This window comes from Piliocolobus tephrosceles, chromosome 1, assembly GCF_002776525.5.
Source record: "Piliocolobus tephrosceles isolate RC106 chromosome 1, ASM277652v3, whole genome shotgun sequence".
Lineage (NCBI taxonomy): Eukaryota > Metazoa > Chordata > Mammalia > Primates > Cercopithecidae > Piliocolobus > Piliocolobus tephrosceles.
The window spans coordinates 143150388-143176192 of NC_045434.1; the positions used below are offsets into that span (position 1 = coordinate 143150388).

Consider the following 25805-nt stretch of genomic DNA (forward strand, 5'->3'; position numbering starts at 1 on the left):
AATGAGGAATAGGATTCATCTTTGTGTTTTTGGGGATGTTTCACTTCTTAAACTGCGGATATTATCTATTGTTAATGAGTATTCTTCAAAATGTTATTTTGAATGGCTGTACACTTTTAGCTTATTCAAAATATTTATATTAGGCATTTAGGCTTTGACTTATTCTATGTATTATATTACTTCTGTGAATATTCTTGTATATAACTTTTGACAGATCTCTGAACCTTCGAATTAATACCTATCAAAAAGGTTCATGGAAAAATATATGGCCACATTTGGGGATCTTGATGTAAAAGTGTCTATCCTTGAGAAAGCAGGATATGTGAATGCTCTGATTATACTGACTCTGGTTTAGTATACTCTTATGGACAATTTTAGGAAAGTAAAATGTTAAAATAAATGAGTCCAGACCAATAAAATACAAGGAAATACAAATTGAATTTCATTACTTCTATAAGGTGTTTGCTATTAAAAAAGAAAACAAGATTATGAGATCAGGCAGTCCACCAGTCCATGCAATATTCTGACATTTTGCCTAGGAGGTAAACACACGCAAAGGTCAGACTGGAGACATGACTAGCTGAAGATGTTAAGGATGATATGAATGTGTTTTTGCTATTTTGGCCCAATGACTGAGTCCAGCTTAAAAACTATTGGCCTGGCAAATGGTGTTATTGAGTATGGGATGGTGTTGTAACCAATTTGCCTACTTATTAATCACAGCTTAGAAAACTGTAATTTTTAAATATACTTTGACAATTTCGTAGCTGATAATTGGACTTTCATTTTCTATTTTAATTTTAGTTTCTTTGATTATTAGTAAAGATAAATATTTATGTAGAACAATGAGCTGTTTCTGTTTTCTTCTATGAATTACATAAAGGCATACCTTGGAGATACTGTAAATTTTGTTCTGACTATTGTCATAAAGCCAGTATCACAATAAACCAAGTCACACACTGACTTCAAAAATGAAGCCACAGACCCTCGCGGTGTTACAGTCCTTAAAGATGGTGTGTCTGGATTTTGTTCCTACTGGTGTTTGGACGTGTTCAGAGTTTCTTCCTTCCGGTGGGTTTGTGGTCTCGTTGGCTTCATCGTCGGCTTCAGGAGTGAACCTGCAGATCTTCGCAGTGAGTGTTACAGCTCTTAAGGTGGCAGGTCTGCAGTAGTTCCGTTCCTCCTGTCTGGAGTTGTTCATTCCTCCTATGGGTTTGTGTTCTTGCTGGCCTCAGGAGTGAAGCTGCAGACCCTCATGGTGAGTGTTACAACTCATAAAGGTGGCATGGACCCAAAGAATGAGCAGCAGCAAGATTTATTGCAAAGAGCAAAAGAACAAAACTTCCACAGTGTGGAAGGGGACCGCAGCAGGTTGCCACTGCAGGCTAGGGCAGCCTGCTTTTATTCCCTTATCTGACCCCACCCACATCCTGCTGCTTGGTCCGTTTTACAGAGAACTGATTGGTCTATTTTACAGAGAGCTGATTGGTCCATTTTGACAGAGTGCTGATTGGTGCATTTACAATCCCTGAGCTAGACACAGAATGCTACACAGAAAAGTTCTCCAAGTCCCCACTAGATTAGCTAGATACAGAGTACTGATTGGTGCATTTACAAACCTTGAGCTAGGTACAGAGTACTGATTGGTGCATATACAGTCCTCCAGCTAGACACAAAAGTTCTCCAAGTCCCCACCCTACTCAGGAGCCCAGTTGGCTTTGCCTAGTTGATGCCACTGCAGGGACCCCTGCCTGTCAGTCCCGCCTTGCACGCTGGCACTACTCAGCCCTTGGGCGGTTGGTGGGACCAGGCCATGGGACCAGGTGCCATGGAGCAGGGGGTGGCGCCCGTAGGGGAGGCTAGGGCCACGTGGGTGTCCATGGCTGGTGGAGCTTGGGCTTGGCGGGCTGCAGGTCCTGAGCCTTGCCCGGGGGGGAGGCGGCTGAGACACTGCCAGAATTTGAATGCGGTGCATGAGGGCCGACAATGCTGGGGGACCTGGCGCACCCTCCCCAGCTGCTGGCCTGGGTGCTAAGCCCCTCACTGCCAGGACCGTGGCACCAGCCAGCCGCGCAGAGTGCGGCTCGCCAAGTTCGTATCCACCCGGAACTGTGAGCGCCACAAGGCAGCCCCAATTCCCGCCCGCGCCTCTCCCTCCACAGCTTCCCGCAAGCAAAGGGAGTAGGTTGCGGCCTTGGCCTGCGCAGAGAGGGGCTCCCATAGTGCAGTGGCTGGCTGAAGGACTCATCAAGCATGGCCAGAGTGTACGCCGAGGTCGAGGAGACACCAAGAGCAAGCAAGGGCTGCTAGCATGTTGTCACCTCTCACTAATACTATATACTGTTGGATACCAAAGGTAATTCAAAGGCATATTAGAATATAATCTGGAAAAAGACTAGAGTCAATTTATTATATAGTAAAGAAAGTACAATGTATTTGTGTAAATAAATGCATACACTTTTAGTAAGTATAGATTAGATAAGTTTTTTCCAAACTATTTTATTGCATTGATAATGTGTGTTGAAATTTATGGCATCTTAAAATCAAGGAAACAAGGTCTCATTAATAAGTAAACCCAGCTGGCAGTGATGAAGGTGTGGAAAAACTCATCAACATAAGAGAGACTTCAGAAACTTTTCTAAGTAAATTAGTGTATTTTGGATATGGAAAAAAAATTTTAAATGAGAAAAAAATGAATATGCAAAAATAATGATGAAAAAACTTACTCATTTTAGGAAAATAGATTTCAACTTCACATTTTACAGTGAAGTAAATTGCATATGATTCAGGGATTTTATTATAGGAAAAAAACGCAATACAAAAGTATTTCTAAACGTTTTTATAATGTTAGGAGTGTGAATGTTTTAAAATGTGATAGAAGATCATAAACAAGAAAGGAAAGGAATGCAAGACATGATTACAAAAAGATCTCTGCAGCTTGGGAAGCAAACAAGTAAACAAAACAAACTATATCACAAATAAAGTTAAAAACAATTTTAAGTTTAATGTTTATATCGTATCAGTGAGAGGCAATAGTTGATAATTGTTAAAAGGCTCTTGAAAATCTACAAGAAAATTAATAATGCCCAAGCAAAAGACATGAAGAGCCAGTTAACAAAAACAAAATATAAATATCATGTAAATATACAAGAGGGTTCTGTCCTCAGCAATATTTGAGTACATAATCTCAACATGATTATAGAAATGAGATCTTATACTTTGTCTATCAAATTGAAATTGAATGCAAAGGAATTGAGAAATATGCACATCTTATACGTTACTAAATATCTACAAATTTCCTGAAGAGTAGTTTGGCCATGCTGATCAAAGTTTCATGATTGAGAATACTATTTATGTTGTTTTTCTTAAGTAGCCTTTACTACATTGAAAAAAGTTTTCTCCTATCTGATGAATTTTATTAATTACATTTTTGGTATCTATTGACATAAGCACAAATTTTTTAGTAAGTTGGGTGTATCAGATTCATAAAAAGGAAAATTAAAATATTCAGCTATTATTGCACCTTTGTCTACTTCCCTTTGAATGTCATGTGATTTGTTTCTCTATAGCTTTTAAGCTAAAATGCTGTGTTTAAGTTCTATATTTCTAACTACAATTTTTTAATAAACTGAACTTTTAGTGATATAATGTGCTTCTATCTCTTTTAATAACTCTAATCTTAAATTCTACTTTAATATTATGTACCATCCCTATTTTCTTTGTCTGTTGAAATTTTCAAGGTTGTTTCTGTTTAAAATTTTAGCATGTTTATTGCTAACAAAATATAATTGGATTTTGTTTGCAACCTAATCTGACATGCTGTGTCTTATGGGGAAATGCATGTCTTCCTCATTTAGTGTAACAGTTGATATACTTGATTGCTATTCTTATTCCATCAAAATTGTTTAGTGGTAGCTAATTTGTTTTTACTTAGAGTTTTGTTTTTTCTCTTATATTAGATTTTGTAGACTTACTTTATCTCTTTTTCCCCTGTTTTTTCTTAATTCAATGGTGAATTTTCAGTACATTTCTCTTTCCAGATACTTATAATAAATTCCATATTTTTGTCCTTTACTAAAATTAGATAATGAGTCTTCTTTCTTCCAGTGTGTTTTACTTGCCCGCTGTGCTCCACCCTCGCCCTAACTAAAGTAATATGAACCCTACTAGATGCAGACTATTGATTTATTTTTATTTATTATTTTATTTTATTTTTTCTGAGACAGAGTTTTGCTCTTGTTGCCCAGGCTGGAGTTCAATGGCATGACCTTGGCTCACTGCAACCTCTGCCTCCCAGGTTCAAGAGATTCTCCTGCCTCAGCCTCCCAAGTAGATGGGATTACAGGCATGTGCCACCATGCCCAGCTGATTTTGTATTTTTAGTAGAGATGAGGTTTCACCATGTTGGTCAGGCTGGTTTCAAACTCCTGACCTTAGGTGATCCGCCTGCCTTGACCTCCCAACATGCTGGGATTACAGGCTGGAGCGACCTCGCCCACCTGGTGCAGACTATTTATTGGTTTCTCTTTTCAACATGTATCCTATGAGAGTCCTAATTAGCACTTAAGTTATGTGTTCATGATCACACAGTCATCATCTATTTGAATTTATTGTATTGCAGGGCTTATTGTCCACCATTTTTACCTCTCCATCTAATCTTCCCCTATATAAAATTCTGTCTCCTGAATTCATTGGTATTTGGTTAGAATACTGTCTTGAGTATTTTCTTCACACACACTGCATGAGTGATCTACTCTCTGAATCCATGTATTTCTACGAATGTCTTTCATTGTGTTCGGAGAATGGTTTCTTTAGCAGGTTAGAGAATTATAAAGACACACTCATTTTATCTCAGTGACATACATGTTACTCTATTGTCTTTCAGTGATGTTAGCAAGAATCTGATACTATTCTAATAGTTTTTCTTTTGTGAACTAGCAGCATTTGTTTTGCAACTGAGAACTTGTAAGATTTTTCTACCAATGATTTAATTTTCCCCATCTAATATGCATTACTTCAATGATTGGAAACAAAATTCAATAAAACTAGGTCCTCAAAAACAACTTCATAGCCACCATGTAAGTCCCAGAGATACTATAAGAGCATTACTCATCTTTACTGTACCGTTGATTGATAAATACAGTAGAATGACAGTTTTAAATTCTTTGGTCGTTTGAAATAAATGTGTAGAATTTTGTCCTATCCTGCAATGAGCAAGATAAGTGATTTCCAATATGTACAAACATAAGATTGTTTCATTTCATTTACCTTCTCTACTTATACTTCATTTTGTTTGTTTTTCTAATATGTGTATATTAATAGTTCTAACAAAGAGAACCAAAAAATTGGTAATAATATGAAATGGGAACATTTTCTTAAGTGCTACATTTCCTTCAGAAAATAAGTAAGTGTAAACAGAAACAGAGACTATTCTATACAGGTATTGTTTGTTTGTTTTTTTCCTGGCTTATACATATTTTTCAAAGTCTGATTCATAGTCAAAGGGACATTTTTCCTTCAAAAAGTTTTTGAAATGGACCAGCAGTTTCAAGCACTTTAAAAATTCATTCCCAATGAAGATACTGAAAAATAATAATAAATACCCGGCACAAACATTTTATTCTTGTATAACTCTGCTTTATTTTATCTTTACAATTGTAATACTTTTCATTTGATGAATTTTACATTTCCTTTAATAAATTGAACTTGAGTTCATGGTCAAGGAAATATGAGTTACATTATGTGCTTTATAATCAACAATGCAAATGTGAGAAGTGTATCTTCAGTATTGGATATCTGTTTTTATCTGTCTTGTTAATCAATATTTCTGCACATGGGAGGATATATGTTCTGTTCTGCACTTAAAGATTCAGGTGCAAAAGCAATTTCCCGAGGGGAAGAAAGATGTAATTCTGTATCTCCCTTTTGGTACCTTTCCTTGTCTTACAAAGAGCATGCTTTTCATTTCATGAATTTTACATTTCCTTTAATAAATTGAACTTGAGTTCATGGTCAAGGAAATGTGAGTTTACACTATGAGCTTTATAAGTCTATTAATTGTCCTGACTGATTGAATCCATCCTGGATTCATTGTAGTTCCTTTTTTCTCTCCTTTCTGGTGATCTTTTCTTCCTCCTTATCTCTTTACCTGTATTTTTACCTTGGTATTCACAAAATAAATACAAACCATAGAAAGTTCATAATGGAGAAGGATAATGATGATTTTTTAAAGACCCTCATAGTACTGATATGGAAAGAGAATTCCCAGTGCTGTTGAAAACAAATGAGCCCAGCAGCTGCATTGGGGAAAAAGAAGGGAAAAAAAAGTTTTCTATGTTACTGTTACTCCACCTTTGAGACAGAGGGCCTGTTTCACAAGGAATCACATAATGGTTATGGTCATTTTAGTGTTCAAATTTACGGAGCAACACTGGCAATCACGTCCAGAGGGAAAATGTGTACAGGAATGATGCTGCTGTTAAGGTTCCATAGATTTCAAGTTGTTATAATCAATTCGAGCCTGGCCAGTAATATCTCAAGTGATAAAAAAAAAAGAGATGATTCTTTTTTCTTTTTTCTTTTTCTTTTTCTCCATCTTTGGTCAATACATTAAAAAATGAAATATAAACTAAAATCTTGTTAAGATTCTGGAATACGAGTGTCTTATAAAGCAAATAAACTTCTATCATATTATACAAAGAAGGTAACATAATCATAAGGTTTGTGATCAAAAATGTTTCATTACTAGGGGCCTCAATATCACTCTTGAATTTGGAGAATTATATGCTCACTCTTTATGTCTTATTAACAAGTACACTTTATGATAAAGTCCACTTCACTCTTCAATGCTAAAAAATAACTTGGGCTTTGGAGTCAGACAGTCTTAAGCATAAAAACTGTGTCTACCGGATTCTCTTTCTATGCTAGCATGATTTAACCCATCTGAGCTTTAGTTTCCTCTTAAGTAAAATGAAGACAATATCAATCATTGCATTGTTGCAACAATTAAGTAAAATAAAATGTGCCATTTAACAGAGTGCTTGAAATACATGTTTTCTCTGAAATAATTCTTTCATGCTATTGGGTATAAATCTTGTTAATCTACTTGTTGATGTAACTCCAAAATTACTAAACAAGTAGCTAACTATCAACAACAGAAACAAAGTGCCTACAAATATTTTGAAAATATATTTTAGACATATGCATCTGTTTATTATGTTAACCCCCCACGTAGTTTACTAGCAAGTTGGGCTGAACCATGTGGAACCCTAAAGGCTTTTTCTGGTCAATGCTAAAAGCAGAGATACGTGGAGAGGCTTCCTTTGTTGTTTTTCTCTGCCTTCACATCCTACCCGCAATCCTCTGCGCTTTATCACTTGATTGGTAAGAAGAAGCAAACATAAGGAGGAAGACACGAAGGACAATAAAAAATGGAGGGTGGAAGGCAAAACAAGAGCGCAATAATGCTCATACCCATGCTTGTAAGCTGAGATGGACCATGGGGAGTTAGGAGGAGAGGAAAGGGGTCCATTTAGAGATGAAGCACAAAGAAAAACAGCAGGCTTGCCCCTTTTCTCAGGAGCTGAGAAATACCATGCTCTTGAATCTGACTTATGCTCTGGAAGAGAAGAAGGGAGTCGTGAGTTTTCTCCTACGAATAGACAATTCATGACTGTATAGTTGACTGTAGAACTATTGATACACCTTCTGAAATGTCCTCAGTTAATTAAGGTACATCAGCTTTTTATGGCCAAAAGTGACTCCCCATCTTACCCCGCAAGAATGCTCCTCCTCTGCTTCTCCCTGTTCTGATAAGAGGATCAATTTATCCACCAGATCCCTCCAAGTCAGAACGTGGATTTCATTTTTGCTGCTCCTCTCTCTTCAGCCAACTCAAATATCCATTCAATCTCCAATCCCCATTGATATTTTAAGATTATTTTATTATGAAAAATTTAAAATGTAGAAAAGCAAAATATGATATAAAAATTTGTATGTAGCCATCACCTGTTTAATCCTACCCTCTTTTCGTTATCTTCTCCAAATCACTGACTCGTAACACCTAAATATGTCTGAAATATTCCCTACTTCTTTCTCCTTGATTCTGCTTTGGTTAGTTCCTCAAGTCTTCTAGTGTTCTACCAGAGCTACTTGGGCCTTAGTTTTCTTTATACTTGAAAATGTGTTTGGAAACTCAAATCCAATCATATTTATCCACTACATAAAATCTGTTGATGGACATCCTTTACCCACTGGATATAATTCCAAATTCTTGGCAAGCGTTTTCTCGGTTTCAGCCGTGCCTACCTGCACAGATTCTTGCCATGAAGCCTCGTGCCCAGTGTCTGACAGTACAATTCTCCTCTAAATTATGCTGTTCCTGCAGGCCTCCAGGCATTTAGGTAAACTTTTTCCTTTGCCTGATTGGATTGTGGGGACCCTTTTTGTTTGTCTAAACTGTTGTTTATACTTCAGTACCTGACTCCAAACATCACTTCCTTTTCTAATACTTCTCTGTCAATAATCTTTACACTTTGATCTTGCAAATGACCTGAGGAAGCCATTTTCTTCCAGTTGCCACTGTATACTAAATACCTCTTTTATTTTTGACACACACTACAACCTAATAATTTGGGTGTTGGTACATCTTCTCCAGTAGCTGTGGATACCTTTAAGTTAGGAGCTGTGTGTATGCCTGTGTCTTGCTGTGCTTAACTCAGTGTATCAGAGGTGAACCAGGAAGAATTTTTTCTCAGAGAATACCAAATATTTTTTCTTATTAAAACATTTTGATAGCATTTTAAAATATATCTCCAATATAATTGCGTTTTAAAGAATTTTTCAAGGGACGTCTTAATCTAAGAAGTTATTTTACAATCCACCAAAATTATACAGTTAGTTACAGGGATTAGGTAGTATAACTGGTGAACTGATTTGAACATTAGAAATAAGAGTGCCCAAGAAGCAGACTGTTATTTTTCTATATTATACCCATCCAGAGAAACTTTCTCCTTGAAGATTAATTATTACGAAGTTGGACCCTGGAAAGTTTAAGGCAATTTAAATAATTCATTTTATATATTACTTCACAAAGATAATTTCTTGCCTATCTCCACTATCTTGAGGGAAGAGAGAGGTTACTTTCAGATAAGTGGTATTTTACCGAACAAGATTTGAGTTGGACCATTAGGGAATTTGTCCATATCATATATCCAGCCCAGAAGATAGGGAGATAGATAAGGAAATATTTCTCTTTCCAAATTCTTGATAAGAAAGCAAAGAGGTCAAGCACTCAAAACCATACAGCAGGAAGAGACACAAACATTAATAGCAACTTTTGTTTTTTTCTACCTGTTAATGTAGTACCCAAGACCAGTAACAATATTTTAGAGTTAAGCGACATATTGGCAAGTTAATCTATTTTTACAAACAGTCAGTTAGGTGATATAAAGTGGTTTATTTTCTTGGACTCCAACCAATACCTCAGACCTCATGAGTTCTTTTTCTCTATATTTTTGCATATCATTTTTGCAGCTATAGCCCACAAGGGATACAATCCTCATCGTCCTCTATATTACCAATAACTGATATGAGAACCAATTTCTTTTAAAGTTTAATATCAACTTCTCCCAGTATGCCATGAATGGAGTCAAATTTAAAGATAAAAATGAAAACTTTTATTTTAATAAAAACTCAATTATATGCTTCTGTGTTAACTTGCCTTTAGAATGTGAACTCTGACAGCAGGGCACAGATCCTGACTTTTTGATTAATTTTTACTTATTTCCCAGTATAGACATATTCACTTTTGGGAACTGGGAAACTCCATAAATATTTGAGTAACTGAATGATTGAATCAAACCTAATATGGTTCAACTATTTTGCTTATTTTCAATTTGTGAGCCACTCTCAGTTAATTTTAAGAAACTAATTTCTATTTTATGCATACATAGACATACATATCTACTTTCTGAGTATATATAGCCATATAGAGTTGCATCATATATTTATTTATACAAAATAGGTAAATTAATTAAATTCATACATGTTAATAAAGTATTTTCTGCATTTTATAGAAGACCATTCAGAATTTTTCTTATTTTATTGTCCTATTTCAGCAATTTTTCTCTCTTCCTCCTACCTCCATATGTTGTGCTTTAGGGGCATTTGACAAGTGCCTGGCAAAATGCTAAATCTAAACACAGAGTCTTAAATGTGCTTTTAAATTTTTTTTTTAATTTTAAATTTTTTAAGTGAGTGTGTACTTACTGGTACCACAAGCTACACAACACCACTTTCTATTGCCTGGTTCTGATGGAATCAATTTTTATATTACCTGCCTGGCCTATAGAAACTTTTGATAACTCAACCTTCTTTGTTCTTTCATATCTCAAAATTGTTAGTCTCCAGGAGAAGCTCAAAATTCTTCCCTTGCTGCTCTGCTCTTCTGTCTTCCCAATAATAAATCAGCTCAAATGCTAGGGATTAAAATTTTCAAGGGAACTTGAGATTCCCTCTCAACCTGCCAGGAAGGTATCTATGGTAAAATAAAAAGCAATCTGATGCCACAAAGAAAAAACTCTTAGATACGATGCCTGGGCTCCGTCTGCTCTGTTTTTTCTCATCAGTTAAAGATAATAATACCTACCTTCTAGAGCTTCTATAAAGCATTAAGCTAATTAATATTTATAAAACATTTAGAATAAATCTTCAACTTTTACTAATTACTATATGTGAGCAATAGCCTGTATATAAATTAAATGTTACACAACTCACCCTTGAAAAAGAAATTAAGACTGGTTTGAATAAAATGAAGAATAAAGATTCCAGACATTTTTCAAACCTGACTTGTTTTTACGATTCCCTATGATTTCTCTCTGTGCTCCCCAGTTAGGCTCCTTACAATCTTCAGAATATCCCGGTCACTTTTCTGCCCGCACTTTTGTCCAAAATTTTTTATTCCTTTAGTTTCCTTTCTTCGTCTCTTTCTCTCTGATACTTACCTATCCTATATTCTCCAGTTTTAGTCTATCAGTTTTTTAGGGCTGCCATAAAAAATTATGACCAAATTAGTGGCTTAAAATATCAGAAATTTATTCTCTCACAGTTCTGGATGTTAAAAGTCTAAAATCAAGGTGTCAGCAGAACCATGCTGCTTCAAAAACGTAAAAACATCTAGGGAAGAATCCTTCCTTGCCCCCTCTAACTTTTGTGGTTGCCAACTATCCTTGTCATTCTTTGACTTGCAGTTACATCTTTTAATCTCTGCCTCTGTCTTCACAAAGCCATCTCTTCTGTGTCTCTATGTCCAAATTTCCCTCCTTTTATAAGGATGTCAATCATTGAATTAGCACACATCATAATCAAGTGTGACTTTGTTTTTCCTTAATTACATATCCAAAGGGCCTATTTCAAACAATGTCACATTCATAGTCACCTTGGGGTTGGGACTTGAGCTGTGTTTTTTAACACACAATGGGACTTCATGTCACTGGAAAATATTCTCCTCCAGACCATTATGATATATCTGAGAAGCACATATATTCCAATCAATTTATTTAACAGATAATATAAATTTGCCTTCTGATATTTAAAAAGGGGTTATGAATCTTTGTCTTCCCTGGTAAATTATATTGTAAGAGTATAAAGGTAAAGACTGTATTATTTACTTTTTAATTTATTGTATTGTATACTCTTCTGTGGACCAATATAATGCATATAGTTGTAAATAAATGCATTAATGAATACATGAAAAGATTGCATGCTGAGTAATGCAAATTTTTTCTGTGGAACAATGGATGAAAATAAATAATACATGATAAGAACATGTCAATTTGTAATTTCTGATTTTTCATTTTTAATTTATGTTGTGCTTTTGATGGATTATGAAGAGTACTATAAATTCAAAATGAGCATATATTTGTTGACATGGTTATAATTAAATTACGTATAAAAATTTGAAAAATATTACCACATAGATTTCATAGTTACATCTAGTGTTTTAAAGTAAGAGATCTTATTTTACTTGGCAAATACAAAGAAGATCTCATATTATAAACAAGGATAAGACAAGTATGGAATATGGATTATTTAGTACTAAGGTTTGTAGATATAAACATAATATACCTTAAACTATTTAACAGTAAAAATTCCAAAATACTGATGGAAAATAGTCGGAATTTATGTCAATTCTATAAAAATAATCTTTTAAATTGATATGCCGACAGATGATAATGAATGTGGAAATTTAACTCAGTCCTGTGGTGAAAATGCTAATTGCACTAACACAGAAGGAAGTTATTATTGTATGTGTGTATCTGGCTTCAGATCCAGCAGTAACCAAGACAGGTTTATCACTAATGATGGAACCATCTGTATAGGTAAGTTCGGTTATCTAAGTTAGAATTTGTACATATCTCTTATTGTTTATTACCCCAGAGATCAAACATATTCAAACCAAATTCTGCCAGACCTTGATTGTACCCTAAGTGTTAAATACTTTCAGAAATTTACTTAAAATGATTTTATTTCTCCAGTGTTTTTAAGTCTATGGGATATTTATCCAAGGATACAGGAAAAAGGTTTTTTTTTAATTTTTGAGAGAATACGTTTGCAAAAATATAAAATAAAAGAGAGAGAAATGTTCATGGAGCCTTGAGATCTAGTATAGTAGCAAACAACAGAATAAATGTTTATACTTTAGAATAATTTAATACTTCAAGAAAATTGTCATTTGCAATAAAAGATATTGATGCCTTTGGAAATACGCACCCTGTGATGGGTTCTACATATTTTTCAGACAATCATCATTTATAAAATAATTGTTCTAGTGGTTTTATCTCTGCTTTGATAAAAGTCACACTTCAGATATGCCTTAAGTTTTTCTGAACACTATAGTCAGAAAATTATTTATAAAATCATGTAGGGTCACGAAAACATCCTTTTTAGGGAAAATAATTTCAATGTAATTTTTAAGTGATTGTTCACTTATTATTGGTCTAAAGGGAGGACCTAGACTATTTTTAAAAATATCCTTCAGTTGTAATTTGGTCATGCATGTGATTGATCAGATCCTAGAGAATTGGATTCCAGCCTGAGAAAAAATAATTATTTATAAACTTCAACAGATGAATAATTTTCAGAAGCGAATTCTCTGGAGCCAAAGACTTTAACTTTGAAAATAAATTTTAAATCATCTTAAGCATGGTTTCCAAAAAATATTCAACTCATCAATCACTATTAGAATTAATTATGATTGGTAATCTACAAAATTAATAGGTACACGGAGGCCCTGAGAATGTAATCATGTAGCCAAGGTTAGACATGGGAATAGAATTCAGGAAGCTACATGCAACATAGAGAAGGCTAATGTGCTGCTTCTAAATGATATAGCTAGATAAAAGAGATAGATATTCAGGTTAATCTCGATCACACTAAAGCCTTTTATTAGTGTCCTAGTGAGACCTTTTTTTGTTTTGTTTTGTTTTTGAGACAGAGTCTCTCTCTGTCACCTAGGCTGGAGTGCAGTGGTGGGATCTTGGCTCACTGCAACCTCCACCTCCCAGGTTCAAGCAATTCTCCTTCCTCGGCCTCCCGAGTAGCTGGGACTACAGGTGCATGCCGCCACACCTGGCTAATTTTTTTGTATTTTAGTAGAAACAGGGTTTTACCGTGTTGCCCAGGCTGGTCTCAAACTGCTGAGCTCAGGCAATCTGCCTGCCTCAGTCTCTCGAAGTGCTAGGATGGTAAGCTATGAGACAATGTTCAAAAAATGTATATGTGCAATGTCTGTATTAAAGAAATCATCCAGTCTCATGTACCCACGCTTCATAACATTTACTCTGCTATGTAAAAAAAGGAAGATTTTATTTTCCTCATTTTATTGACAATGAAGTGAAGGGCTACTCTAGACTCATACATTTTGGATAAAGGTAAGGCTAGACTCACAGTTTTGTATCTAAAAACCCTTTGTTATTTCCATGGAATACTTAAATGTGTAGTAGACCATTTAAATATCTCTTTGATCTGAATCATCCAGATACACTGGATCAAACTTTGCAAGGGTATAAAATATCCAAACATATGAGAAAATAATACTATTACTACTGAATGGTAAATTTACCTTTAGTGTTTCTAGAGAAAAGTTTTATTGCAATATAGCATAATAACATACTCAGGAAATAGGAATCAATGAGATTCTGCCCAGAAAACTTACAATACTTCACCGTTTGTTCTTCTCAAGCCTATATTATTGTTATAGTCTTAGAATGTCATATAATGTGCTTTTTGCCTTTAGTAGTTCAGTTCTAATATGTAGCCCTGCAAACTTTAGTGGAAATGTTCCAATCAGTGAAGAAGTCTAATTTGTAACAACTTAATCACTGTAATTTAATACAGTTTTAACTTTGCTCTCCATTCCCTAATGTCTCTTGTGTGTAGAATACATCTGTCTTTTTATCTGATCATGTTTACTTTTAATAATCCTCAACTCACAAAGGATTATATTTCTCTGTTCATGTTCCTTGAAGTAGAGAATTTCTGCACTAGAAAACACTGAATCATAGATACAGAGAAAACACAAACACACAAAGATGACTGAATGACATTTTATGGGGATAGTATATTTGTAATTGAAGACTCTTTCTCTTGATACTCAATTTCTATTGCGGTAAGGTAGAATGGGCCTAAGTTTGTGCCAATTCCCTTTTTAGCTATTTTAAGTAGTCGGTAAATGCACTAACCTTATTAAAGCCTAACGCCCAATATTGAGCCCTTCTGTTTCTACCCGTTTTGTTTGATGGATTATTCAGTGAAAAACTCATTCTCTAGAAAAATGTTATTTCTCATCAATTTTTGTTGTCCTTAAGGATTAAGCTTTTTTAAGAATCAGTGTGCTATTTCATTTTATTTCAGTCCTGCAGTAATTTTTGTTGCACAATATCATAATCCTCAGGGAATCTGAACAGAGAAACATAAATCTATTTCCTTTTGCATTAGTATATCACCTTACAGTGTATTGCTTCTGATTTGAAATTTTAGCTTATCCTTAAATTTGACATTTCTGGTAATTATAGACATTAAAATCTCTATGAATAAAAAATGGAAGACTTTGATATAGGGCAAGACATGACTCAAGCAAAATTCTTTACCTTTAGTCCATATTCAAATACTATTTTCCACACGTGAGGTCATTTTGCTGCAGAAGGCGCTGGGTGAGATTTAGCACTGCACATATTTTTCCTCCCATTGGAATCACAGTAAAACGGAACTTCGGAAGTCTAGCTCCTGAGAAACCTAGTTACACACCAGAATTTCACAAATGGGAAAGCTGAGGCATCCAATAGTAAAGTTAATCTGCTGAAACCAAATTAATAGAAGCCATGAATTCCTTCAATTTCACCATGTCTTTTACGGCATTGTTTATTGCTTGTCATGTCCTACTGCCTGGAGTACTCTATGATAATTGTAGATTTTTTTTTTCTAACATTGAATAATATTAAATTTTGTCTTTGAAAATTATTTACTGTAATTGAACATTTTATCTTTATTTGGCAGTCTGTGAGTTACACATTAGAAAACTCTACTATTGATCATAAGAATCATAACCATCATATGATCATGTTTTGAAAGAAGATTATGATAAAATGTTGCTGGATTGGCTAATTATACACAGGAAAAAGCATAACATTATTATCATCATTATTATTATCATTATTTTTGAGCTGAGGTCTCACTCTGTTACCCAGGCTGGAGTGCATTGGTGCAGTTATGGTTCACTGCAACCTGGAACTTCTGAGCTCAAGTGATCTTTCTGTATCAGCTTCCCAAATAGCTGGGACTACACTACACAACACCTTGTCTGACTAAATTTTAAATTTTTTTTAGTAGAGACAGGGTCTTGCTATGTTGGCCAGCCTGGTCTCAAACTCCTGGAATCAAGTGATTCTGCTGTCTCAGCCTCCTAAAGTGCAGGGATTACAGGTGTGAGCCACTATGCACAACCAAGCATCACCTGTTAACAGAAATATTGCAAATGAATTAAGATTGTTAATGATATGCTTGCATTTAGTGATATCAAATTGTTAATTTAAAATCAAATTGTAAGTTGGTAGTGAGAAAAATGGGTCAATCAGTAAATCAGGTCTGTCAAATCTAGCTGGACTTAAATAATTACCTAACAGAGATTTAGCTTTCATTATGAAAGGAAAGAGATTCTTTTCATATAGATTTGGAGATTACTAAGATATGGTAACCTAAAAGAAAACACTCTTTATTTATCTGTATCTTAAAACATACTACACAAGGCTCCTGCTATTAGGAAAATATGCAATATGAGTAGAATCACCAGTCCTGATTTTCCAGTTACAGTATCAGGTGGCAATGATATCCTAGGCACTATTCCACTTTCCCATACATCTTCTTGTTTGTTCATGAGGTAGAACTCTTTTGGATTAGAAGCTGTCTTCTTTTTGAGATGGAGTCTGGCTCTGTTGTCCAGGCTGGAGTGCAGTGGCGCGATCTGGGCTCACTGCAAGCCCTGCCTCCCGGGTTCACACCATTCTCCTGCCTCAGCCTCCCAAGTAGCTGGGACTACAGGCGCCTGCCACCACACCTGGCTAATTTTTTGTGTTTCTAGTAGAGATGGGGTTTCACCATGTTAGCCAGGATTGTCTCGATCTCCTGACCTTGTGATCCATCCGCCTTGGCCTCCCAAAGTGCTGGGACTATAGGCGTGAACCACCACACCTGGCCTAGAAGGTGTCTTTTTACGATATTACTCAAGGTCATCACACAGCTAATTAATGTTATAGTCAGGATTTGAATTTAGATCTTCTAATTAGCAATCCCAGAGACTTTTCCTTCAGGAAAGAGGTAACTGTAGGTTTTAGCCATTTGGACCTGCAAGAGATTGCAGTAGAAATTAGTGTGGATCTTGCTGCAAAATGACAGGCACATTCATTGTAGCCAAGCAAGTTTCACTGGATATTAAAGTCCAAAATGCAAGAAGGAGGATGGAAATTGAGTTCGTGGAGTCAATATTTTTATGTTTCTCAGAGATTGGGTTTGGGATGAAGTTTCTAAGAATGTCGCACATTTAAAGGATTTGAAATTGAGAGAAATCACCATCTTGTTTACTGTTACCCATAGAAGGCATCTCACCTACAAAACAAAGGTATTCAAAGAACATAGTAGTTTTCTTGCTTATTAAAACAACTTTTTGTTGTTGTTTATGATACTTCATGGGTCTGCTCACACTTTCATTGGGGTGTTTTCCCAGTTGGAGTATAACATTTGGTGCTTCAACAGTTCAGCTCCAAAAAAGACTCATCTTTGCTTTAGTCCTATATAGTTTTTTCACTTCATTGATTTCATGACAAATGACCACCCTAGTCTGCACTTCCGTCTGAGTGCTTCTGTCTTTAGCCCAGCCTAGAATGCTTTTCTTGATGGTTCTCCATATCCCAAGGTCACTTGTCGCTACTTGTTCCCTACTTCATTTTCTGTTCATTCATTTTTGTGGAGTGATAGGTGCTGAATACACCTAGAAATGAGAAGATGAGGGGTGAGGGTGGTACAAGAGCATTTGTGTTTCTTTAGAAGTGGTGAGCTTAGATTTCTGGGTAGTACAGATTTTGAATACGTATACTTGTCGGAAGAACGAGAGCTGTTCTAACCTTTTAGGCCTGGGCTATTAGCTGACCTTGTAAATCTAGTACCATCACCTTTCTAGTGAATGGAACTTTCTTTAAGAATCTAGCAAGAGGCTCACTTTCCATTTTTGGTTTTGGTGGTGCGAATTTGGATGTGTTTTCTAGATCTTTGTTGGATTTTTGAATGAGAAATTAGGAACAGCTGCATTTAAGATAACTAGTTAGATGACATTTTAAATTAGAGTTTGATTACACACCCTTTTTCTACAGCAAAGAGTATTATGACACCCTATTAGTTTTAAATCAAATTGTAAATTTAAGGTTAGATGTTCATTTATTAATTTAATATAAAGTATCTTGAAGATGTCAGACCTGGGGTAGAAACATAAAAATTTGCATTAATTCAAGATAATGATCTAGACTCTTCAGTTCCTTAGAATCTTTTTCTCTAGTAGCAGATTATTTATACTCTATTTATAATGTAAAGCATATTTCACTGTAGTAAGTAAAGTTTTAAGTTAAGAATATAAACTATGTAAGCTTAAAACCCTAGGGCCTTTGTTACAACCTCAATACTTGGCTTTTGAGAATGTAAGACTTAATTCTGTATAATGTATTATTTTATTTATGATGATTGTGTGTTAAGAACCGTAGTAAAATATAACCTGAACAAAAGTAATAAGTTGTGATAAAATTTTAAGGGAATTCAATCACGCGTTCTGCTACATCTTAGTTTTTTAGGTTAACTTACATGCAAAAATGAAATTTTGGAAAGAAATTGGGTCACTCTTCTATCCTCCAGATTACACTGAGTTGTTGAAGTCAGTTTAGTTTGATACTAGAAAACAAATAAGTTTAAATGTGTTTCTTAAATTGAGTCTTTGTTAAATTAGAACTAAGTGTTACATCATCAATGATGGAAATTACTGTAATGACTTTGTTGATTAATCATGCAATTCAATCTGAGAGTGTGGCCCATGAATAATATTTTCAATACTCTGTCAAAATTGATTGGAGGAATTAAATCTAAAAAGTATATGCAGCTAAGTTTGTTATGCCATTGCCTAAATGATGGTATTTCTCTAACTTTCTTACAAAATTTGACATGAAACCACTAATCATAAGTAACACTATTTTCAACAAGGTAGCAAGTATATGAGCACTAAAAAATTTTTTTTCAAATATTAATATTTCCAGATATAGATGAGTACAGTGAGTCAGTTGTCTGTGGTGATCATGCCATATGGGGAAATGTGAATGGTGGGCATAACTGCTCCTGCAAAGAAGGTTATCAGACATACACAGGAAAATCACAGTTCACACCTAATGATGGCACTTACTGTCAATGTAAATTACATTATTAAATTTTATGTATGATCAAAGAACTATATAAAATATGTAGTACACAGTTGTGAAGTACCACAGAGCTACATCTTCCCAGAAATGTGCCTGCATTCCTTTATGTTCTATGAAATAAAGAAATGAAAGCCTTTTTTTTAATTTAATCAAAATTGTAGATAACATTTTATGGTACTAACATTCCTTGGTCCTGAAAACTCCTTTATTTCATTGTCTGTAAAATATTGCACATTCTAAAACTGAAGAGGAAGTTCAAATGTTAGAGAATGTCCTTTTAACATTTAAATAAGTGAGCAAGATAATTGGGATTTATATGATCAGCTTAGGCAAAAATACTTTTTAAAACTTACTATATAATCTGGTTTTTTTTCCTACAGAAAATGTGAATGCAAACTGCCATTTAGATAATGTCTGTATTGCTGCAAATATTAATAAAACTTTAACAAAAGTAAGTACAACAGTTAACAATTTATTTTATTTTGACATTTTGGTTTCAATTAAAATGCTTTCAACGTCACACATTTCAAGAAGAGTAACCAGTAGCTGAACTTTAGGGAGAGTTGAAAACGTTTACATATAGAGATCTAAGCATCATGTTTGCATCAAAGACAGGGTTAATTTGAAAATCCCCAAATTATTTAAAAGGCCTTTTATATATTTAATATGCTACATTTTCAATACTCCATATGTTGGAAAATTCTTTTTATGTAAAAATGTTGATTAAAAAATAGTAAAGAGATACTTTGACTCTAGACCCATTCCCACATTCTAAGTAGACATAATTGAATGCACCTAGATTTGGTACTTAAAAGAGAACATTTCAAAGAGCAAATAAAGTAGGTGATTTATAAAATAATTGTCATATGATTGAGAATGTGAATCTCAACATGAGTAATCAACTATCAGTTTAAAGCAAATTTTCATTTAATCACATTGTAAAGAGTTTTCTTTGGTTGATTAAAATCTAATTAAAGTATTATCATTTATTGCTTAGGATCTCAATATTCATAAGTATTAAAGAGTTCAAGTATTAAGGTAGATTCATTGGCTAGGATATAATTCTATACTGAAGAATAGGAAGTTACTTTGAAGACTCATTTTTAAAAAATTATTAATTCAAACATGCTCTGTTTCTTTTCTAAAGTAAAGTCTACACTTTTAAGTTATTTGCTAATCTCTTGTAAATAAATTCAGGTTTCAGTGATGCATGTTATGGTTTAAGTTTATTAGTTTGATATTATTTATGTGTAGACCGAGAAAACCAACTCAGAACAAATTTAACATCTAAGTTTTTTTCTTATAAAACTCCAGTAGAACTAATTTAGCTTCCTTTTTCTGGACTCATTTTTTTGCTCAGATAAGACCCATAAAAGAACCTGTGGCTTTGCTACGAGAAGTCTATAGAAATTCTGTAACAGATCTTTCACCAACAGATATAATTACATATATAGAAATATTAGCTGAATCATCTTCATTACTAGGTTATAAGAACAACACTATCTCAGCCAACGACAGCCTTTCTAATTCAACTCTTACTGTAAGTATGTTCAGCTTTAACTCTTAATATAATTGAGCTTTGAATTTTTCCTTTCATCTGTGATTAGTGTAGGATTCTAACATTTCTAAAAGATGTACTTTTTTTCAATAGGAATTGGTGAAAACCGTGAATAATTTTGTTCAAAGGGATACATTTGCAGTTTGGGACAAGTTATCTGTGAATCATAGGAGAACACATCTTACAAAACTCATGCACACTGTTGAACGAGCTACCTTAAGGCTATCCCAGAGCTTCCAAAAGACCACTCAGTTTGATACCAATTCAACGGATATAGGTAAGAAACAAGGGTCCATTTCAAAGTAATCATGTTTTCCAAATAAGCCATTTTCAAAGTCTTGGGTGGGGGTTAGGAGGCATGGTGTTGAGACTAGTACTGATTACATTGAAAGTAGTTTTATTAGTGTAGAAATGAATGGTGATGCATACTGCAAGAGCACTGTGAATAAAGTACTTGTAAAAAGGATAAATCCACAAGTGTTGTCTTCTTCCTATCATGTCCACCTTTTCTGATTCCTGAACTTTACAGCCATTAAATGGTCAGAGTACATTACTCCTTTGTCATTTTGAGTCCGTCATCTCATGACTTGTCAGGGTCTACCTTGACCAACGATCTTTTAGATATTGTTTGTTTGTTTGAGACAAAGTCTGACTCTGGCACCCAGACTGGAGTGCAGTGGAGCAATCTCAGCTCACTGCAACTTCCACCTTCTGGTTTCAAGCAATTCTCCTGCCTCAGCCTCCCGACTTGCTGGGATTACAGGTGTGTGTTACCACGCCTGGCTAATTTTTGTTCTTTTGGTAGAGATAGGGTTTCACTATGTTGGTCAGGCTGGTCTCAAACCCCTGACCTCAAGCCGTCCACTTGCCTCGGTCTCCTAAACTGCTGGGATTACAGGCATGAGCCACCATGCCCAGCCGGATATAACACATTTAAACTTCTATTTAGGAATCGTTTGTATGTAGATAACATAAAGCAATCAACAGAGCAAATTAGAATGTTTCTTGCTTCATGCAAATTCATACCTAAAATATTCAGAATCTTGTGTCAAATTTAGGATGCCTATAAAGTTTTTCTGAGGAAGCAAGGTAAGTTTGCTGAAATAATCACTGCATACATCTTTACTGCATTTTCTGAGTGGCATTCTGCTGTGCAACCGCAGATTTACAAAAATCTCATCAGGATTCATCATTTACTCTAAATCAGAGTTTCAAGGATTATGACTAATATATAGGTGCTCTATATTTTTATAATGTTTCTGCATGAAAATGGTGATAATACAGCAGGTCAAAGGAATTATCACTCAAACGTTTAATTAAATCACTCATTAGTGAGTTATAGACACTATTCTGTAAGACATTGTAGTTGCTTATCTTTGCTTTAGTAATTGTAATTTTACAGCTTCCTTGGTTACATACACATATTATATTTTATTTAATTCAAAAAAAAGTTAAACCATGAATGCCATAGTGAAATTAAAAAATTAAAACTTGAGTCAGATTTTTAACACATATATTACATTGTCCAAACGTGTTAAGAATATGTTCACTCTACCTGCTATAAATAAGTTGAAACACAATAATGATGGATGAAATGATCTCTAAGCTAATATATTTATCATGTATATTGATTAAACTAATTTCAGCTTTTTTGTTTTCATGTTTTTGCTTCAGCTCTCAAAGTTTTCTTTATTGATTCGTCTAAAATGAAACATATTCATCCTCATATGAATGTGGACGGAGATTATATAAATGTATTCCCAAAGAGAAAAACTGCATATAATTCAAATGGTAGGACTTTAAAAATCTAGCAGACAATATATCAGTGAATTTGCAGTAAGTACTTATCATGCATTTGATTATGTCATATGTACATAGAACAGGTGTGGTTTCCTATAAAAACATATGATGTATGTACAGTATACAGAATATCCATATTCTTACTTGAGATTTCCATTCTGATATAAATACTAGGGAGGATTTTGACTGACAATATCTGGGTCCTTGTCTTAACTCCAACTTTTGTTACTGTCTGAAATGTTTGAAATTCTAATGAAAATATACAAAGCTCTGATTTTACTACTCCTTATACAGCAAAGTCACTATATTTGCAGTTCCTTTAATTTTTCTTCCTCAATAATCCATCATATTCTTCATCGTGAGACAAAATTTGTGATTGTGTGAGGAAGAAAAACAGAGATTTTTTAAAAATAGGTTTTTTTTTTTTAAATGTTTGCTTTAGTTCTGGGAAACATGTGCACAACATGCAGGTGTGTTACACAGTTATACGTGTGCCGTGGTGGTTTGCTGCAACTATTGACCCATCCTCTAAGTTCCCTCCCCTCTTTCCCCACGCCCCAGCAGGCCCTGGTGTGTGATGTTCCCCTCACAGTGTCTATGTGTTTTCATATTTCAACTCCCACTTATGAGTGAGAACATGTGCTGTTTAGTTTTTTGTTCCTGTGTTAATTTGCTGAGGATGGTTGCTTCCAGCTCTCATCCAAGTACCTGCAAAGACATGATCTCATTCCTTTTTATGGCTGCATAGTTTTCTGTGGTGTATATATACCACATTTTCGTTATCCAGTCTATCATTGATGGGCATTTGGGTTGGTTCCATAACTTTGCTACTGTAAATAGTGCTGCAATAAGCATACGTGTGCAGTGTCTTTATACTAGAATGATTTATAATCCTTTGGGTATATACCCAGTAATGGGATTGCAGGGTCAAATAGTATCTCTGGTTCTAGATCCGTGAGGAATCATGACTGTCTTCCACAATGGTTGAACTAATTTACATTCCCACCAACAGTGTAAAAGCGTTCCTATTTCTTCACTGCCTCATCAGCATCTATTGTTTCTTGACTTTTTAATAATTGCCATTCTGACTGGCATGAGATGGTATCTCCTTGTGGTTTTGATTTGCATTTCTCTAATGATCAGTGATGTCAAGCTTTTTTTCATGTTTATTGCCTGCACAAATGCCTTCTTTTGAGAAGTGTCTGTTCATATCCTTTGCCCACTTTTTGATGGGGTTATTTGATTTTTTTTTTTTCTTGTAAATTTGTTTAAGTTCCCAGTAGATGCTGGGTATTAGACCTTTATCAGATGGATAGATTGCAAAAATTTTCTCCCATTCTGTAGGTTGCCTGTTCACTCTGATGATAGCTTCTTTTGCTGTGCAGAAGCTCTTTAGTTTAATTAGATCTCATTTTCCATTTTGACTTTTGTTGCAATTGCTTTTGGTGTTTTTGTCATGAAGTTTTTGTTCATGCCTATGTCCTGAATGGTATTACCTAGATTTTCTTCCAGGGTTTTTATGGTTTTGGGTTTTACATTTAAGTCTTTAATCCATCTTGAATTAATTTTTTTCTGTGGTATAAGGAAGGGGTCCTGTTTCAGTTTTCTGCATATGGCTAACCAGTTTCCCCAGCACCATTTATTGAATAGGAGATCCTTTCCCCTTTGCTTGTTTTTGTCAGGTTTATTGAAGATAACATGGTTGTAGATGTGTGGGGTTATTTCTGAGGTCTCTGTTCTTTTGGGTACCAGTATCATGCTGTTTTGGTTACTGTAGCCTTGTAGTATAGTTTGAAGTCAAGGAGTGTGACGCCTCCAACTTTGTTCTTTTTGCTTAGGATTGTCTGGGCTATATGGGGTCTTCTTTGACTCCATATGAAATTTAAAGTATTAAAGTATTTTTTTTCTAATTCTGTGAAGAATGTCAATGGTAGTTTGAATAGCATGGATCTATAAATTACTTTGGGCAGTATGGCCATTTTCACAATATTGATTCTTCCTATCCATGAGCATGGACTATTTTTCCTTTGGTTTTTGTCCTCTCTTACTTCCTTGAGCAGTCATTTGTACTTCCCCTTGAAGAGGTCCTTCACATCCCTTGTTAGCTGTATTCCTAGGTATTTTGTTCTCTTTGTAGCAATTGTGAATGGAAGTTTATTTATGATTTGGCTCTCTGCTTGTCTATTGTTGGTGTAAAAGAATGCTTGTGATTTTTGCACATTGATTTTGTATTGTGAGACTTAGATTAAGTTGCTTATGAGCTTAAAGAATTTTGAGGCTGAGATGATGGGGTTTTCTAAATAAACAATCACGTCTTCTGTAAACAGAGACAATTTGACTTTCTCTCTTCCTATTTGAATACCTTCTATTTTTTCTCTTGCCTGATGGTCCTGGCCAGAACTTCCAATACTATGTTGAATAGGAGTGGTGAAAGAGGGCATCCTTATCTTGTACCAGTTTTCAAAGGGAATGCTTCCTGCTTTTGCCTATTCAATATGATATTGGCTGTGGGTTTGTCATAAATAACTCTTATGATTTTAAGATATGTTTCATCAACATTGGGTTTATTGATAATTTTTAACATGAAGGGATGCTGAATTTTATCGAAGGCCTTTTCTGCATCTATAGAGATGATCATGTAGTTTTTTGTCTTGGGTTCTGTTTATGTGATGGATTACATTTATTGATTTGTGTATGTTGAAGCGACCTTGCATCCCAGGGATGAAGCCAACTTCATTGTGGTGGATAAGTTTTTTGATGTGCTGCTGGATTCAATTTGCCAGTATTTTATTAAGGATGTTCGCATCAATGTTCATCAGGGATATTGGCCTGAAGTTTTCTTTTTTGTTGTGTCTCTGCCAGGTTTGGGAACCAGGATGATGGCTGGCTTCATAAAATGAGTTAGGGAGGAGACCCTCCTCCTCAGTTGTTTGGAATAGTTTCAGAAGGAATAATACCAGCCCTTCTTTGTACCTGTGGTAGAATTCCAGAGACTGTGAATCCCTCTGGTTCTGGGCTTTTTTTGTTTGGGAGGCTACTAATTACTTCTTCAGTTTCAGAACTTGTTATTGGTCTATTCGGGGATTTGACTCTTTCTTGGTTTAGTCTTGGGAAGTTGTATGTACCCAGAAATTTAACTATTTTTTCAAGATATTCTAGTTTTTTTGGCATAAAGATGTTTATAGTATTCTCTGATGGTAGTTTGCATTTCTGTGGGGTCAGTGGTGATATCCCCTTTATCATTTTTTATTGAGCCTATTTGATTCTTGTCTCTTTTCTCCTTTATTAGCCTAGGTTGTGGTATATTTTGTTAATTTTTTTTTAAACCAGCTTCTGGATTCATTGATTTTTTTGGAGGGGTTTCATGTCTCTGTCTCCTTCAGTTCTGCTCTGATCTTAGTTATTTCTTGTCTTCTGCTAGCTTTTGGATTAATTTGCTC

At 34.9% G+C, this 25805-nt stretch overlaps 1 protein-coding gene across 1 annotated transcript in view; it reads left to right on the top strand.

Moving 5' to 3' along the window:
- Positions 1–25805, top strand: part of ADGRL4 (adhesion G protein-coupled receptor L4) — a 116109-nt gene that overhangs the window by 47501 nt on the left and 42803 nt on the right. The window contains exons 3-7 of the mRNA XM_023208863.2: positions 12228–12380; positions 19388–19458; positions 20368–20547; positions 20659–20842; positions 22240–22356. Of these exons, the coding sequence (XP_023064631.1) occupies positions 12228–12380; positions 19388–19458; positions 20368–20547; positions 20659–20842; positions 22240–22356 (705 nt within the window). The remainder of the gene's footprint in view (positions 1–12227; positions 12381–19387; positions 19459–20367; positions 20548–20658; positions 20843–22239; positions 22357–25805) is intronic.